This window comes from Microchirus variegatus (genome assembly GCF_963457635.1).
Source record: "Microchirus variegatus genome assembly, chromosome: 13".
Lineage (NCBI taxonomy): Eukaryota > Metazoa > Chordata > Actinopteri > Pleuronectiformes > Soleidae > Microchirus > Microchirus variegatus.
This window is the reverse complement of record NC_139814.1, coordinates 14,557,321-14,574,892: the sequence shown is the minus strand read 5'-3', so window position 1 is coordinate 14,574,892 and position 17,572 is coordinate 14,557,321. Positions and strand designations below refer to the sequence as shown.

Sequence of the window (17,572 nt, the reverse complement as noted above, 5' to 3'; positions counted from 1 at the left end):
TTAATGATTCCACTGTTTCCTTCTTTGCCTTATACAGTACACAGCGCAGTGCAAAATGTATGTTATTCACAGTAGGCAGGCACGGTCAGTCTCCAAATAATTAAAGCTTCTTTTTTTAATGTAAACATTGCACACAAAAGGCCGACAGAAATACATAAAAGTACAAGAGGAAACCGCATAATTGTTTTAAATATACATTCAAAATACTGCTAATGCATACGGAGCGACACCATATGATTATGCTATATGATATGTTATTGATAAAATTTGCAAATCTGTGGTTCAACTAAAGAAAGACATGAACAATAAATTTAAAGTGTTGGTAAGAATGCATTTTGGTATATTTAAAATCCAGTATTTGCTGTTTTTTTTATGTTGTGAGGCACATATTATATTATATTATATTATATAGCCAGCATTGAACACAAGCAGTCATAAAAAGACAGATCCTTCCATCTCCACTAGAGGGAGATGTCATTCCAAGAAAGTCTGAAATGAAAGGGGGCAAAGTTAATTTCAAGAAGCACTAGTTTCAGTCCCGTTTTAAGTGTTTGTCTGCGCTCCTCCACAGTGTCCAGACATGTGTTCTCACCTGTGTCCATGTCAATACCTCGTGTTGACCCAGCTGAGAGTGTAGGAGCTGTGGGCGTGTCCAACCGTTCGTTTCAGGACACTGTGACCGTCTCCTGCAGAGCTGTGGACCAGCTTCAGTCCAGAAGCCTGGAGACCCTGGAGGACGCTGAACCAATAGCAGAGCACTTCCTCATCGGTTCCTCCCACCTCAAACCCTGCCCATTGCAGATGCACTGTAGCAACCAGATGATGGACGCTCTGCAGAGTTCCTGACTCGATCCAGTTCTGGAAAACTCGCCACTCTGCACTGAGCAGGTCAGCATACAAAAAGTGAACCTACAGAGAAAACAGAAACAAAATTTATACAATACAGAACTAAATAATTACATATCAAGTCTAGTTATTATTTTGATATTCAGAACGATTCATGTCATTGTGTTTAAAATAAGAACAAATAATTGTCTCTGATTGTTCTCGACCACAGACTCAATCCACTGTTTTATTTAATATTTCTCAATGTAAATATTGGAGCACTTCAGCCAACATACACTCCAACTGTGTGTATGTAGCTCCCTCTTGTGGCCACAGGATGTAACTGGGCCAGCGTGTGATTCACTCACTGAAATTGTTGCCATGGCAGCCAGGGATGGCGCAGAGCCCTGTTGCCATGGGAATGTACAAGTAAGAGAGCTTTCCTGGTATGTTGGGGAGAAACAACTCTTAAGGTATGTTTGTTTGGCGCCGTTTCTCCACATTTCTCTGTGTGCATACATGTGTGTGTGTGTGCGAGTCTTACTGTGTGATGTCCCAGAGCTGCCATGATGTCTGCCAACGTCTGAGAGACACTACCCAGGTCGCCTCTTGCCTTGTGCTTGCGCTTCCTTGCAGCGTGCCACTCCAGCCACATCTTGTGCTGGCTGACCACACCTCTGTCGCCATGGTTACTAGCCAAACTGTTGCCAAGGTGACCGGCAGATGCATTGGTGCTGCTGGGATCAAAACTGTGCACTTCACACCCCAGTCCAGACACTGTCTTTAGATAGTCGGCATCTCTCCCATCCATACTGGAGAGACAAAAGACAAGCAGAGGAGGAACAGACAGAACGTCAGGGGAGCTCCCGAGGTAGTTTGGAGATTATTGTGTGCATGATTAAACATGCATTGCATTTATTTCCATTCCAGCTCTGTCAGCATCAGGAATGCATAGGCACTCACAGCGACACATGCTCATAGTTTGCAGACATATGGACGCACCTGAAGGAGTACGCCACACACGGTCTGTCTGCAGCAGGAAGCAGCCAGTCCTCGGCACACAGCAGCCAGTGGAGTGACTGTGCAGGAGGCTGTGAGGCCTGAGCCTGAGCTGGACATATAACCCTGGAGCAGTTCAACTGTGAGTGGTCAGGAGAGGACAAACACATAGACAACATGGTGATGTACTTTAAACTAAAGCAGATTATTCTGGTAAAACTTCACTTACACGTAAGATTCTACAAACGTTCTATTCAACAAGACCAGACTTCAGAGTGATTTTACTTCTCCACAATGCACCAGATTTGATTAGATATATAATCTCCCTCCCATTTTCCTCGGCATTTGGTGCAGCAACATAAGTTTTAACTCTTGTTTGGGAGTTTCCAGCCTGGAACTGAAAAGCTTTACTCGCTCCAGATTTGGCAGGATTGCGCTGCCAGCATATTGACACTGCCTGACTGATCATATTACTGCTATGTTAGCCCCCACACTGGAAGTCTGCTGTTTGTAAAAGTGAAAAAGTGGACTGAGGGAGAAGTAGTAGTTGAGAAAGTGAAGTTTTATTGATTACTGTTAAGTCTTGGCAAGCTCTAACTCCTGGCTACGGCATCCGTGTGCGTCCCTGATGACTGAGAGAATAGCCTGAGACTTTCGAGCACAGGTTGCCAATATTAGGATCGTGGGCTTCTCAGAGGGTTACAACATAAATTTGAGGGGGGGTCACATGATGATTGCAAAGACAGACAGGGAGAAGATGATGCACAAAATGGGAAGTGAAGTATTTTTTTTTTTTTTTTTGGTTTTTATTTCTAATAAAACAATGGATAGTTTCACTTCTTCAAGGGGAAAACTTTTGTTTTCACTGGACAACTTTGACATTTAAAGGTTTCCAAGCCACTGTAAGTGATACTTAACTCCGTTATGATTTTGTTTATATATCAATGTCGTTTCACCTACCTGTGGCCTGGTGATGTATGCGACGAGACGACCGAGTTCTGCCGTGAATGACGGCTTACCGGCCGCCCACGGCTGCACCTCCACTGCTCTGGATCCAACCTGGCAACACAGAGGCACATATTGATACTACATACAGTGCAAGGATTACCATTAGATTCATGGCAAAGTGTGGAAGGGGGCGGGGTTGAAGAGTTCCTGACACAAGCTCGAGTTTGCATGCACCCCCATCCCCAGGTATGAGTGCTGAGGAGGCAGGTCACAGGCGCTGACCTCAGTCCTGCTGGTAAGACACTTGCCTGAGGCACTGTAACGTGCGAACACACAGCCAAAGAAACCCCCCCCCCCCAACTCGACTCACCACTGAACCCTGTGGTCACCATGGCAACCTCATTGGGGAGGAGGTGGGGAGGGGTGATGATTCACAGAATGAGTCAGAGAGTTTAGCCTTGGGCAGAGAAAGAGACAGTGAGAGAGAGAAACAAAAAAGAGAATGAAAGAGAGTGCGGGGTGAGGAGTGTGAGCTAAAGAGGGGACAGATGCATCCCACACTCAAACACAGGTGAAGGCTGAGGTGTTATGGGTGCGACCAAAGGCCAAAGAGAGAACAGCTGTCACCTCTCTCTGATCTGGGGTCAGTGCTGTGCCCCACTCCGCACTCACCTGTTCCGTCTTGTCTGGAATAATTCACAGAGCTGTGCATCAACAGCCTCAGGATAGTCAACAAAGTGAATGAGGAGACATCAGCATCTTTTCATATATCTGTGTCTGTGTGGCATTAATGTAACACTGAGTTGTAAGTCAACCCTAACCCCCCCATGGAGGCTCAGCCTCTGTGAAAGACTGAAGGACACAAGGGAAAAAAAGATTTGAACCACTAAACAATAGGTTCACCTAACAACAGAATATGTGCGCGCTTTAGTCTGCAACATCTTAAGAATGTGTGCGACTCTTTATCTCAGCCTTTTGTGACTGTAAACAGAAGTGTGATTCACTCCTGCACCAGAGTTCATCAAGAAAACCAGCAATATTACACCACGGCACACAGGAGCTGTTAATCCACTGCTGCCACATGTATTATTTTGACAAAAACATACAAAGTGAGGCAGCAGTAGATCAGCGGGGACGCTGTGAAGAAGAAAAACAGTGACTAATCATCACCAAAAATGTCCACTTTCACTGCTCTGCAAATCAAAACTCAAATATTACAGATGCTGTCTGTGTTAAGATTTTTCCTAGACGTCTATGAGAAATTTGATGAGGACTGATCGCTAAGCTCTTTATGTGAAATTAACTGTTTTAGAATATCCCTAGTGGTCTACTGCTGCTTCATTTTGCACATTGTTGTCAAAATAATACAGTAGAATTTGCTGATTTGTCAGCAGAAGTTGGACATTTGGTGAATGGCCGCTGTTTTTGGACGTTTGGCTTCTTTACGTTAAGCGTTTTTGAACGTTCCGACTTTGGGCAGTTCAAAAATGTACATTTTCTGCTAGAGAAAGATGTCTAGGGAAGACAACACACACAAACACGTGTCCCAGCTGGCAGCCATGTTTTCAGTGAGGACGAGCCTTCATACACTCTTAGAAATAAGGGTTCCAAAAGGGTCCTTCTACAAGGACTGAGGTTCTACCTGGAACCATTTGCTTCTGAAAAACCCTTTTCTGAAGAAAGGGTTTTTCAAGGGTTCTTGGTAACACTAATGGCTCCAGTAAGAACCATTTTGATCCAGAGGACCCTCTAAAACCCCTTTCCATGGTTTTAAAGGGTTTCAAGGGTTTTAAAGGGGTTCTTGGTGGAACCCTCCAAAAGGGCCAAAAAGGTTTCTCATATGAGGACAAGCCGAAGAACCTTATATGGTTCTACTTAGCACTTTTATTTCTAAGAGTGTATCTCTTTTTGAAAAAAGAAACAACAAAAAACCATACAATATCCCTTTAAGGAAAGCAATGTATAATACAATCAAACTAAATAAATGTAAATAATGTATAATGTGAGTGAGACCTGCTCAGCTCACCTGTATTTCGTTCTCATCCTCGTAGGCTCCTCGTGTCCCCTCCCTGATCCCTTCTCCATCCTCCTCCTCCTCCTCTGCCTCCTCTTCCTCCGGACGCGGTCGCAGGGACGGGGTCCCCCACCGGCGCGCGCTCTTCTCCGGGTCGATGTTGAGCACAGAGAAAGCGACGACAGCGCCTCCCCGCTCGTCGGATCCCAGACTCGCGGCTCGGGGTAACCGTGGACCGACGACGAGCAGCTGCAGCGCGACGAGCAGCGGTGGGATCAGCAGCAGCAGCACGATCCCCGAGCGCAGGGGAAGCTGCTGGTAAACGCGTCCCCAGGTTCGCATACCTCCAGCGTGGCGGCACCGGGGAACATCTCCGGCGCTGTGCCCAACTTTTTTTTTTTTTTTTTTTTTTCCCCTGCAGGGCAATGAGGAAAGTCCCAGCTGAGACCTCCCCTAGTCCTCCTTCCTCCTCTTCCTCCTCCTCCTTGTTTACCCCCAGGGGAGAGCTGAGATGAAGAAGCACATTCCTTGGCCAAAATGTGGCCTTGTTGACACAGTGATCCCAGTTTTATTTTAGAACGTGACTAATGCATCTGGTTAAAATGTAAACCCTGAGAAGCCAGCGAAGACTTTATAAGGTTTTTCCATGTTTCTCCAAAAATAAAAAAAAAGAAGAACATTTTTCTTCCTTAGACTACAAGTAAGGATCAGGGATCCATACTGGTTCGATAAAGGTCAATATCACTGGATCAGATATGGTAAAAATCGGATTTGATCCAAAAACCCTTACATTTCTCAATAATGCTTCACTAAACTCAGGCTGTAAAAATGTGAGGTTTTATTTCTTCTTTATGGGGAACATAATATTTCTTTTACAGTCGGGACATTATGTTTTGAAATGGTCGTCGTTTAAAAAACGTGGCATTTTAAAAGACTTTAAAAACTCATGTGTTGGACTGATATCGGAAAAGTGTTATCAATGTAATATTGGAATGATATTGATAACTAAATATGAGCGCCGATAAAACTCACTTCAAATGGGAGTGGTGCAGATCTTCTCTGTGATGATGATGATTTTTGCTTGCACAGGAGGTGTGTGTCCACAAATTAAAACCAGGAAAAAAAAGAGGGCTGGACATTTGCACACAGACCCACTGTTCTGTTCTCTCTGGGATGGATAAACACAGACACTCCTGCACTTATTTTTAGTCCTGCATTTCTGCAACTACTCTCAGACGCATTTACGAGGTTATTCCATCTGTCGAACATTTTTAGACATTTTTTTGTGTGTGTGATAAATATTCATTTATTGATAATATGAATATATTTTCCATTAGAGAACGATGAGTCACTGCTTAAATCCTCTTTTAAGAAAAAAAAGGTTTAGTCGTTTTACATACCTGATGCGTTGTGGTAATTATTCAACTCAATAGTACATTAAGTAGTTAAATCAGGCCCCATGTTGACCAGCGGCCATTAAAATGCTGCTCACGCATGTTAAAAAGATCCATAATCATATCATGTAATTTATTTAAAACAGATGGGGGGGGGGGGCTCTGACTGCATAATGAACGCTTAAAGGACATTCTGATTGTATTATTTCCATCCTTTTACTTAAGAAATGTTTTCAAAAAAGAAAAAAAACGGTGTGGTGTTTCTGTTTTTTGTTATAAGTAAAAGATCTGAATAGTTTTCCTCCCACTGGTTTTGATTTAAAAAAAAAAAGAAAAAAAAAGAAGAAGAAGAAGTAAAGAAAAGGTTAGAATTTGTGTTATTAAACGTAGTCCGAGTATGGGCTGGAGTCCAGCACGGGGAAACTATCTTTCATATCTAAATGAAACGCTGTGATTATTTTTAGTCACCGTAAAGGAAAGCGTGTAAGAAAGCTGTTGCTCTGCGTCCTCCTCCTCCTCCTCCTCCTCCTCACTGTCTGTCTGTCATGTCGTTGACAGTGTGCGTCTTCTTCCACCATACAGTGGAATGTCACAGCAAATGCATTTCCCCCTGGCCATGTCTGAGTCTATTTAGTCAGCCTGTTGACAAACTGTACACAACATGCAGCCAGTAAACTCCCCCCATCTGCTTTCTCTCTGTGTGGCACACACACACACACACACACACACACACACACACACACACACACACACACACACACACACACACACACACACACACACACACACACACACACACACACACACACACACACACACACACACACGTTGTATAGTTTGCTGTAATACTGCAAGATCCCAAATGAAGACACATGCTAAGAACCCTTTCTGGTACCGCCAGCCTTTACCCTGCATAGCTTCAGTACATTTCCTTATTTGGATGAAGAATCTTGCAACACTGCATTTTTGTGCATTTTGTTTCAGTGGCTTTAAAACCTCTCTGACACTCTTTTCTGATTTCCTGAGTCTGGTTTCTTTCTTTCTCCTCCAACACATCCTCCCCTGCTCTCTCTCTCTCTCTCTCCCTCTCCCCCCACCATCCATTCCTCTCCTCCCCTCCCCTCCCTTTCATTCCCTGTCGAATTGTGTCCTTGACTGAACTCACTTGCTCACAGTCCCAGACAGCCTGGGCAAAGCCCAATACTCAGGGAGGCTCTAAAACACACACACACACACACACACACAACACCCCCCCACACACACACACACACACACACACCTTAATCCCTTAAAGAAGCAGTATGCTACAGACAGGCTTACCAATGGCAAGAACAGAATGTGTATTTAAATATTTTGCACCTCAGATACATACATGATATGTAACAGACAGATATACAATTTTTTTTTTCATCACAAAAACCACCAAACAACACAAGACCACAGAAAAAAGAAGGGAGAGAGTGAAAGAAAGAATGAGGCCCCGTCAAGACGTTGGTGTCAGGGGAGCTCCACTTCTTTTGACCCCATTGGCACTCTCACACACACACGCACACTCTCTCTCACGCACGCACACACACACATATGCACACTTACACACAAATACATGCATTACTGCAGTCACGCAACACACACAACCTCCCCCGATCTCACATTTGCACACAGAAAACAAAAAGTCTCTTTGGGGCCATTTCGTATGATGATGTCTTTTTTTCCCCTTGTAGTTAAAACAGCAAAACACATGATGCCGAGTCTCCATGCTGCAGCCCCCCCACCCCACCCGCCCCTAACCAATAACACCCCACACCAAAAACCCAACCCCCCCCCCCCCCCAACCCCAACGCAGAGCAGAGACACCATGACAGAATGCTGAGGAGGGCACGTTGATGATGGACCTTCAGAGTGACGAGGGGGCCCATGGCGTGGAGCTGGAGTCGTATGTACAGATGCTGGTGTTTCAAGAGCAGGAGCTGTATTAGTCCACTTTTTCTCTTATGGGACACAAACACAAGGAGTGCACAGAGCAGGACATTTGCAAGGCTCATGGTAGTCAAAAAAGTTGGGCTCAGATGTGGTTCAGATTAGAGCACAAGACAGATATGCAGTGTTTGGTGAGTTAAGTGCAGAACACGGTTGCTGGTTGCCGAGCAAAAGAAGGGGAGATGGGGGGGGGGCAGAGGAAAGAAACGGAAAGAGAGAGAGAGAGAGAAAGAGATAGAGCAGTGTGATCCCAGTTTGTCCACACTGCAGATGCACAGAACAGAAAGATTTGGCAAGATACAGTCTTCTGGGAAACAGAGTCCTCTACGTACCACAACAGCATGAGAAAATAGGTTTGTCTGTGTCCATCAGCGTCTGGTTTTCATCTGTCAGCTCCTCTTGGCCATTCCCTCATTCCAGCATAGAGAGTGAGTGAGTGCACACATGATTTTTATGTGTTCATGTTTAGGTAGTGAATTGATCTGCACATGCGTGTCTGTATTTGTGTGTGTGTGTGTTTGTGTGTGTACATGCTTGGGTGTTTTTAAGTTGTGGCTGATTTTGATTGTCATTGCTGGAGAATTAAAGCTCTACTGTCCAAAGCTGGCAGCTAAATTCTCACCCTTCATTTCACAGTCTCTAATAAAGAAGTCAAAAAAAAAAAGAAAGAAAAAAAAAAGAAAAATGTTTGCAAATCTGTAAAAGCTTGGACTGAATGAACCTGGAAGACAAAAGAAGGAGAGAGAAACAGATGAAGAAAAAAGAGAAATAGAGGCACAGAAGAAGCACAGATATAAAACTTTTACAGTATTTAATCGCCCCGTCACATTTTTACATATGAGCAGCAATATGCAAATATGAAGTCCAGTCTTTTTCTGGAACGCAGTTGTCCGACGTATCGACACGGTGTTGCATAACATGCTGGGACGAGGACAAGAAGAAAACAGATTTAGCCACTTAAAAAAGGCTTACCTAATAAAAATCTATGCCCTCTTAAATCCATGATATCTTTAAAGGAATATGTTGCTTCTTATCCTCGCTGTTCGACAGTCTTTTCCAGCCAAAAACAGTTTGCTGACTGCTCGCACTCAAAGTCCAAAGTCAATGGAGGAAAATCAGTCATTTCACATCAGAGTCATCGACCCAGTAAGTGTTCATTTATAACGTCTGTGTTTTCCAGATTTACCTTTGGTGACTCAAGCTTAACAAAACAACATAGCAGTATTGACTTTGGTGCAGAAGAGTGAGCTGTTTCCAGCTGGAAAAATCTGTCTAACAGCGAAAAACATAAAAACATCACAGACCTAATCTGGCATGGATTTTATTTGGTGATCCTTTTGTTGAGTGTCTCAAATCAGCTGTGTCCCTGCTTACAGCCATGTGAGTGCTGACAGTGACTCAGCACCGCACACTTTTTAAAAAACCTGAACTTGTCCTTTTAACCCTGGCCTTTCTAAATATAAATGATCGTTACAAAACTTCCCCCTGTGTTATTTCATCTTTCATTTACTGATATTAAAGGTGCCATATGTAAGAATGTGGCCAAAAACTGTTACTACATTCAAATTCAAAATACAGAGGTCTTTTAGGTTTTTAATTTCTGACGTAACTGGCAACCCGTGGTTGCTCGACAGCTGAGACTCTACTGACTGCAATGATGGTAGATGGCGGTAGGTGGCGCCACATGCCAAAACATGATTTCAAAACATAAGTCTGCAAAATATTTCTTTTAATGCAAATATTTTGGCTGTACTGTTGTTGTTGGTGAGTGTAGTTTGTTATATGAACATTATTCCTGAGTCTCTGTGACATATTAGGAGGATTGTATGGCCAGTCGCTTTAGATTTATGACATAATGCACCTTTAAGCATTGAACTGCTTAAAGCACTTTCAAATGCTTTTTTTTAATTCTAATGAATCAAACTAATAAACTCACCTGCTGTTACAGGCTGGTGACGTTGAAGCTGTCATCATTGGTTGGGTCCAGGAGCTGACACAGCACCCCGCCTCCCTGAGCCACCTGGGAGGGGTAACGGTGTCCCATGCCCTGGTAGGACTGCTGGGACAGGGAGAAGCCACTAGTGTCCTCCTGATGGGGCGAGGAGTCCAGGGGAGGTTTGGAGTAGGAGAGAGGAAGGAGACCTTGGCGATGGCCTGTGCTCATAGGGTGGGGGGTCAGATCCCGCTTGTGGCTGCTCATGGCGGAGGGAGGGCTGCGCTCCTCGTAGAGCGCGGGCGCGGAGTGCGAGAGGAGGCCGGGGCTGGGGTTTGAGTGTGTATGGGACGGGAGGCGAGTGTTGGCGTTGGCGTGCGTGTTGTGGTGCGGCTGACTGTTGCTGTGAGCGCTTGTGTGCGTGAGTGGGTTGCTCTGGAGGTGCGAGTTGGAATGGGCGTTGGCGTGTGCGCTCAGGTTGGCGTGCGGCTGCGCGTTGTGATGGTGCGTGTCGTGGGGGGTCTGGATTATTTGCGAGTGTGCGTTTGCATTGGGGCCAGTGAGTGGATTGCCGTGTGAGTTTCCATGTGGACTGGAGTGCGGGTTGCTGTGCGTGTGCATGGCTGTGTTTGAGTGTGTGTTGTGTGAATGCGGGCTGGGGCTCCCGCTGTGCGATGTCTGTCCGTACCAGTAGGGGGAGCTGCAGTAGCTCGGGGAGTCGTACTGAGAGAACTGTGGGTCTTTAGGAGCGGGGCGATTCGAGGGGCTCAGTGCAGTGCTGCAGTGGGGTGTTACCCGTGGTGAGGGAGAGCAGGAGGGGGAGAAGGTCCTGGAAGGGACTGGGTGGTAGGACTGGGGTGGTGGAGGGGTGGGCTTGGGAGGGTAAGGGGGAGATGAGACACTGGGCGACAGAGAAGAGGAGGACTCTCCTGGGTATAAAGCGGGATATCGTTCCTCAGAGGATGGTGTGGAGGGGTGGGCTGAATAAGGGGAGGGGTACTCACAGGGGTCCTGGAGGTAGCTGGAGGCTGGTGCAGGATTGGGAGTGGCCAGGGGAGAGAGGCTGCTACTGTCACCGCTGTAATAGTCCAGAACCTCCTGGAAAAGCCCAGACCCTTCTGGACCTCCAGCAGACAAAACTCCCCCAGCTCCGGATGTAGAGGCAGCCTTGCCCCTGCCTTTAGCCCCCGATGGCCGCTCTCTCTGACATGGAGACAACCCCCCTCTACCTCCTCTAGACCCTCTGCCCCGTCCACTGCCACCTCCTCGCTTAGGTCCTGGAACCGGTGTTGGTGAGGGACTGGATTGGGAATCGGAGAGTAAAGCAGCGACCACCTCCTTTTCCGATTGTGGTTCGTTCCGTTTCCTGCGTCCACGGCCAGGTTTGTTGTTTCCTCCACCCTGGAAGAGGACGCTCTGGCTCCAGTTGTACGAGGGCCCTGAAGCACTCTCATGCCAATCCATCATCAACTTCTCCAGGCTGGACAGACTCGACTGACCCCCGTCTCCACTGACAGGAGCAGCCTCGGTCTGTTTGTATGCGCCACCTGTAGCAACCGGGCCTGTGGCGGCAGAGCTAAGATGTGAAGAGTCGTTAGAGGACTCAGACAGACTTTCAGGAAACGGTTGTCGCTTGGTCTTCTGGGGTGTGTAGTTGGAGATATCCAAGATGTCTTTGGACTCATTGGAGCCATATTCACTGTAGCCATGGTACTGAGGCCCAAAGCCGTCTGTTGGCCAGCCGCCATATCCATGTCTAAGAAAAACAGCAACACAAATTATAAAACACACAAACATCATTAAGCAACATAATTGCACTTGAAAAACAGTTCATGTTTCACTGAGCCTTGTTGCACTTCCACCAGACATGAATAAGAAAAGGATAAACCTAAAAATATGTGTTCTGTTTATGTATTACTATGCTGTATTACACTGGGTTAACTGATGTCAGGTATCGACTGTTAATTAGCACACAGTGGACATCTTAGAATTTAAAATGACATGTTGTAATGAAATATTACATTTTGAGCAAATCACATCACTTTGATGCTGCCATATATTAGTTGGAACGTCTCTTTAATAGAAGAAAAACATTTAATAATGTATTCATGACAAACAACGAGTCAGATTTTGCGAGAGAAAGCTACTCGAGTCATTTTTTTAATAATCACACGCTGCCACAAGTCATTTACCTGTAGCTCCACTGATTGGCGTTGAACTGTTTGTATCCTTCTGGAGACGGGGAGGAGCTGAACGGGCTTCCTCTGGCCATAGTCATGTACCCTCCTCCAGGTGATGTGGGTCCTGCCGTCTCCCCACGCACCATGGAGGAATGACCTGTTGCAGGATATCCACAAAACCCCCGCTTGGCTGCCTGGTAGCTCGAATAACCAGCCTGACCAACAGGGTTTCCCTTCCCACTGCTGTGCCCGGACCCATATGCAAAGCTGCAGTCTGAGGACCTCTGTGACACTGCAGGAGAAGAGGAGGAGTAGCCAGAGGAGTAGTGACCATAAGAAGCAGGATGGGGGGAGCCAGGGGAGTGTGAGAGAGATGGAGGAGTGGATTTAGGGTAAGCACAAGTGGTGGGCGATGTTTGGGCTAAGCTATTATAGCTGTATAGAGGCCTGGCTGAGGAGCAGTGCGTTTGTCCTGAACCCTCCACGACAGAATTCGCACCCTTGGAGCACCACTTGGAGAATGCAGGTGCCCAGCTGTGAGCGGTAGCCGGGCTGGATGGCTCATAACCAGTGGAGGATAAAGCTTTGCGGGCTTCTGACTGCGACATGTCCATCAGGTCTGACGAGTCATCAGAGTCAAGCAGAGACCGGAAATATCCGGCAAAAAGGCTCTGTGAATCCTCCCCTGCAGGCCCAGCTCCTCTGCCTCCTCCTTGACTGCTGTAGTTGCCCCCCCTCCCAACCTCACAGGAGGAAAAGCCCCCCCTTGGAGAGCCACAGAGCTGAAAGCCACCCAAACCTTTCTCCTTATCCATCCCCCCATCCTCCCCCCATCCACCTGCCCCGTTGGGCCAGTCCTGCCCCATGGAAATTCCCTCCCCTTTAAGCGCACCATTTTTTTTCATCCGTCTCCTCTTGACTATTTTCTCTCCACCAGGGTCAGTTCCTACAGCACCCCCTCCTCTGCCAACCCCTCCCATACCCTTCCCCCTTTTTCTGGGTAATCCATGCTCAGACATGGGGCTCAGTTTCCGCTTTTTGCCTATAGATTCAAAGAAGTCACTGAAGGTGCTCTTATTGCGCTCACTGCCTCCGATCCCTCCTGCCCCCCCTCCACCTCTTCCAATGCCCCCTCCTCTGCCACCCCGCGGACGTCTGAACCCAGTGAGCCTGTGGAGCAGGGTGGATATTCCGGGGTTTTCCGAGGGTGTGTGAAAGCTTTCTGGCTCACTGGGCGTCCAGCACCGAGGTGGAGAGCAGCGGCCCGTGGTCGGCGGCTGACGGTTTAAAAAGGCCAGTTTGGACAGGACGTCCCCATATTCTGTTTTCACATCGTTAGTATCATTAACATAAGACGGAAGAGGAGTAGGGAGCTTAGTCCGACGACGCCTGCGAGGCTTTTTGGGCTGGTCTCCGTTACCACTAGCACCGCTGGCGTTTGGAGGCTCTCCCGGTATTGCTGGCACGGCCTGCTTAGGTGGTCGCCCCCGCCTGCGTTTGAGAATAACGGGCAGCTCTCCTGGAGGGAACATCACCATGACGCTCTTCCCGTTGTTCTTCATGCGGAGCAGTGCGGTCGGCTCTCGGGCCGCCTCCGAGCCCTCCACACCACCGTCACTGGCCTTCTCTGTTCCCGTCACGGTCTCCATATTGGAAATCTTGTAGCTCTTCTGTCTGCGGCTGAGACTGACAGGTATACGAGGCACCTTGACGACAATCCGTCTTACCTGTAAAGACACAAATGTAAGACAAGCATTTCCAAATTGTCAATACATGTATCTCAAATATAATATGACACTATTGTAAGTCACGACTGTGATAGGTAAAGATAAACGAACTTACACCAACAAAACGTCCACATTTCTGGTTATTGGGAGGACAAACCCCTAACCCAGGAACAGGTTCTTCCTTCACAGTTATCAGAGATGCAGGGATGGTGGATGGGTTCACAAGTGGTGGATGTGGGGTCACACGTTGAGACTGTGCTGCCTGACGCCGCTTCATTACACTTTTAGGGGCTGCTTTATGAACAGGCCTTTCCGCGCCTTTCAGTGCAGGCCTTGACCTCGACTTAGGTCCAGGTCTGTGCCCAGTCCTGGGTCCCGGTTTATGTATCGCTTTAGGAGCAAGTTTGGGTTGAACAGTTAGAGCGAGTGCAATGTCTGTGGGGTAGGGAGTCGGCGGGAGAACGTTTTTGACAGGCGGGTGCTCTTCTTTCTTTTGAACAGCCACCTCCTCATCTTTGACCTTCCAGATCTTCTCCGCTAGCGCTTCTTTCTCTTCCTCTGCTGCCCTGTCCTTCACGACTCTCTTCTCCCCGTCCTCTATACCTCGGCGGAGTCGCGAGGATTTACGCAGGTGGCAGGGGAAGCGAGGACGTCCGGAGCTGCGGAGTGCATACTTTTTCTCTGACTCCACGGGAAGAGGGGAGGAGGTCGCGGTTCGGTCTGGACAAATAGGGACGGGACTAAAGGTTGAGGAGATGCCCTTCACTTCTGTGTGGACTGGGGCTGCCAGCTGATTAATGGAGGCAGGATGATTGCCAAGTGCCAAAGACAGGGGTTGAGGTGAGGGTGTGTGTATGGCCTCTGGTGTGAGAGTTCTGGGGTATTCCAGCCCGACAGATACTGCGTGAGAGTTGATGTCATTGTGTCCACAGTTATCTATGTGTGCGTGTGACACTGCTGGTGCTTGCACACCTGGGTCTATGTGTGTCTGCATGTTCCTTAACGCCTCCACAAAGGTACGCGTCTCAGCAGAGGTGTGAGTTTCTGTCAGCCTCCGGCGACAGGTGTCGTGCCCCAGCGTCCTCTGCAGGTTGAGGCCGTTGGCCAGGGCAGAGGGAGAGGGAGAGGAGGTGGCGAAGTGGTCGGACGTCACCTGTGCCAGTCCATCTCTGGAGGGATCCCGGAACTCTGCCTGGAACCCAAGCTCCCCGGGCCAGAGGTCAGGCCCTTCTAGCTCCTCCAGTCCCCCCACGCACCCTTGTCCCTCTGCCTGATTCCCGCCACAGCCCGCTGGAGCCCCAGATTGGCCTGAACAAAGGTGATCTGACAAGCCACTCATTCAGTGTGTGGTTTTAGTGAGGAGGCAAAAGGAGGGATGCTTTTCTGCTCTGTGTAAAACAGTGTATCCTTTTGCGTAGCCGCCTTCCTCCAGCAGCTAGCGAGACGTTTCAAGGACCTAAGGACAGAAGTGGAAATGAAGTCTCATTACAGAGCATCATACATGGATACAAACACAAATCAAACATTTGCAGCGTAGATGGAATTGCGGTTGCATGGGAATCATCAACTTTTTTCTTTTTTTTTTTGGCAATGGGCCATACACCTAATCTGTAATGCACTCTACTCTATTAACCGTGCCACCCACACAGCAGCATTACAACATTAGATTACATTTACCGTTTATTTCCTGTTCGGATGGTTGCTTTTACCAAATAGTTGTGGCGCTGATTCTGATTTTGATTCAGAGTTGAGCCTCACTCTGTCTGCCTGACTGGCTCTGTTCTGCAGGGGATCATTGGGTCATCAATACTGCAGCGGAGAGCTCACATACTTCTCCCTCTCCCCTCTGCTCCTGTTTGCCCATGATTGCTAGAGTAAGAGAAGGAAAGACAGACAGACAGAGGAAGGGACAGAGGATTGATGGTGTTGGGAGGAAGAGTGAGAGGGAGAAAGGAAAAAGAAAGGAGGGTGGAGCCGAAACAAACAAGAGATTAGTTCATGATGTCACAGCGCGCATTCGACAGACGAAAATCAGTATTTTGGTGAGAGCTGCACCATCTCGCATCAGATGCAATTATTTTGGAAGATGACTTGCCAAATGAAATCTAAAAGTCTAATTGTAGGAAGCTTTTCATTTTTATGGCAGCGGGTTGTAAATACACCAGAGCCACTTTACTCTCCTCTGTTGGGATTTTCATGCACACTTTGCACGATGAGTGATGCACGAGTGTGTACGAGTGAGCTCTGCCACATTTTTTTGAACAGACGTATGTATGCTGTAATATTTAGGAATGATAGAGAACACACATACACACACATACACACACACTATTCTTCTCAGGACACTGAATTAACTTCCATTCATTTGCACAGTTCAAACAATGCATTAGCTTTAAACTTAACCACAACCATTATGATGCCTAACCCTAACCATAATTCAAATCGTAGCCCTAAACTTAACCAGTTCCTTAGAAATGAGGTTCTGCTTCATTAGGACCAGGTTTGGGTCTCCATGACGATTACAGCAAACCCACTGCACGTCACATTTCAGCAGAAGCTATTCAAGTGCATTACAAAGCCCTTGACTTGGAGGGCACAAGAAGAATGAGAATGTGTGAATAAATCACAGCCACCAGGGGGAAGCAGAGAGGTGGCGAATAGAGAAGTGTTAAGAGGATGGAGAGATGAAGGTGACAGAAAGACAGGAGTAACTGGAGGATTATTGGAACCCTGAGCAGAGGAGAAGAAGGACAAGACAGCCAGAAGAGACAGAAATCTTGTGAAATCTGGACCACACGTGCCGTCGGACACACGTGACGGCGCGCGTGCACAGATCCACGCACAAACACCACGAGCGTGCGTGCCACTGTTGCACGCATATGCTCCAGCGCTGCTCCAAACTCTCCACACACACACAACGCAATCCTGTCCATCGTCAGATCTCTCGTACTCCTTTTCCAACATATGGCTCTGATTAGTAGGGTGGGAGAAGGACAGAGGGAAAGAGAGGCGAAAAAAGTGGAGTGGAGAGAGGGAGGAGGACACTGAAATTATTGAGTGAGGGAGAGCGATAAAGCATGAGAAATGCCAGGAGAAAGATGAAGTTCAGGTAGGTGAAAGATGTGGTGCAAGGTAGGGACAGTGGGCACAAAGAGACTGAGGCAGACAAACCCCGAGACAAGCTAGAGAGAAAGTTGAGAGAGGTGAGAGGAAGAAGAGGAGGAGGAGGTGGTGGAGGGAGGAGAAGGAGAGTTTTTGCTGTAGCAGAGTTTGGGGCTGAACACATGGAGCAGAGCAACCTCAACGTTCTGCTGCTCTGAGGAATGACACAACTGGGACAGACAAACATGGAGATGAACACACGCACATACTCACACACACACCACACCTACACACTTTCTTTAACCCTCTCACCCATTCGCTTCCATGCCAGTGCTGTCGTCTTCCCCTCTCTCCTTTCCTTATTCTCACTTTCCTCTTGTCTAATTAACAGCATTCATTAATTAAGGCTCCATCTGACCAGTATGTGTGTGTGTGAGAGAGAGAGAGAGAGAGAGAGAATAACACATGCTTTA

General features: G+C 47.3%; 2 protein-coding genes across 2 annotated transcripts; both read right to left on the bottom strand.

Annotated features, from left to right (window-relative positions):
- Window positions 1-603: 603 nt before the first annotated feature.
- Window positions 604-5,128, bottom strand: LOC310935901 (putative methyltransferase-like protein 24; the record flags this gene model as incomplete). The annotated part of the gene is made up of 5 exons (XM_083899898.1): window positions 604-909; window positions 1,370-1,637; window positions 1,828-1,964; window positions 2,785-2,883; window positions 4,799-5,128. 5 exons carry the CDS (start codon window positions 5,126-5,128, stop codon window positions 604-606), a joined length of 1,140 nt encoding a protein of 379 aa, XP_083756024.1.
- A 4,971-nt stretch (window positions 5,129-10,099) lies between these two features.
- On the bottom strand, window positions 10,100-15,336 carry ahdc1 (AT hook, DNA binding motif, containing 1; the record flags this gene model as incomplete). Its single annotated transcript, XM_083899330.1, has 3 exons — window positions 10,100-11,846; window positions 12,283-13,997; window positions 14,113-15,336. The coding sequence occupies 3 exons, from the start codon at window positions 15,334-15,336 to the stop codon at window positions 10,100-10,102; spliced, it is 4,686 nt and encodes a 1,561-aa protein (XP_083755456.1).
- Between the last annotated feature and the right edge of the window lie 2,236 nt (window positions 15,337-17,572).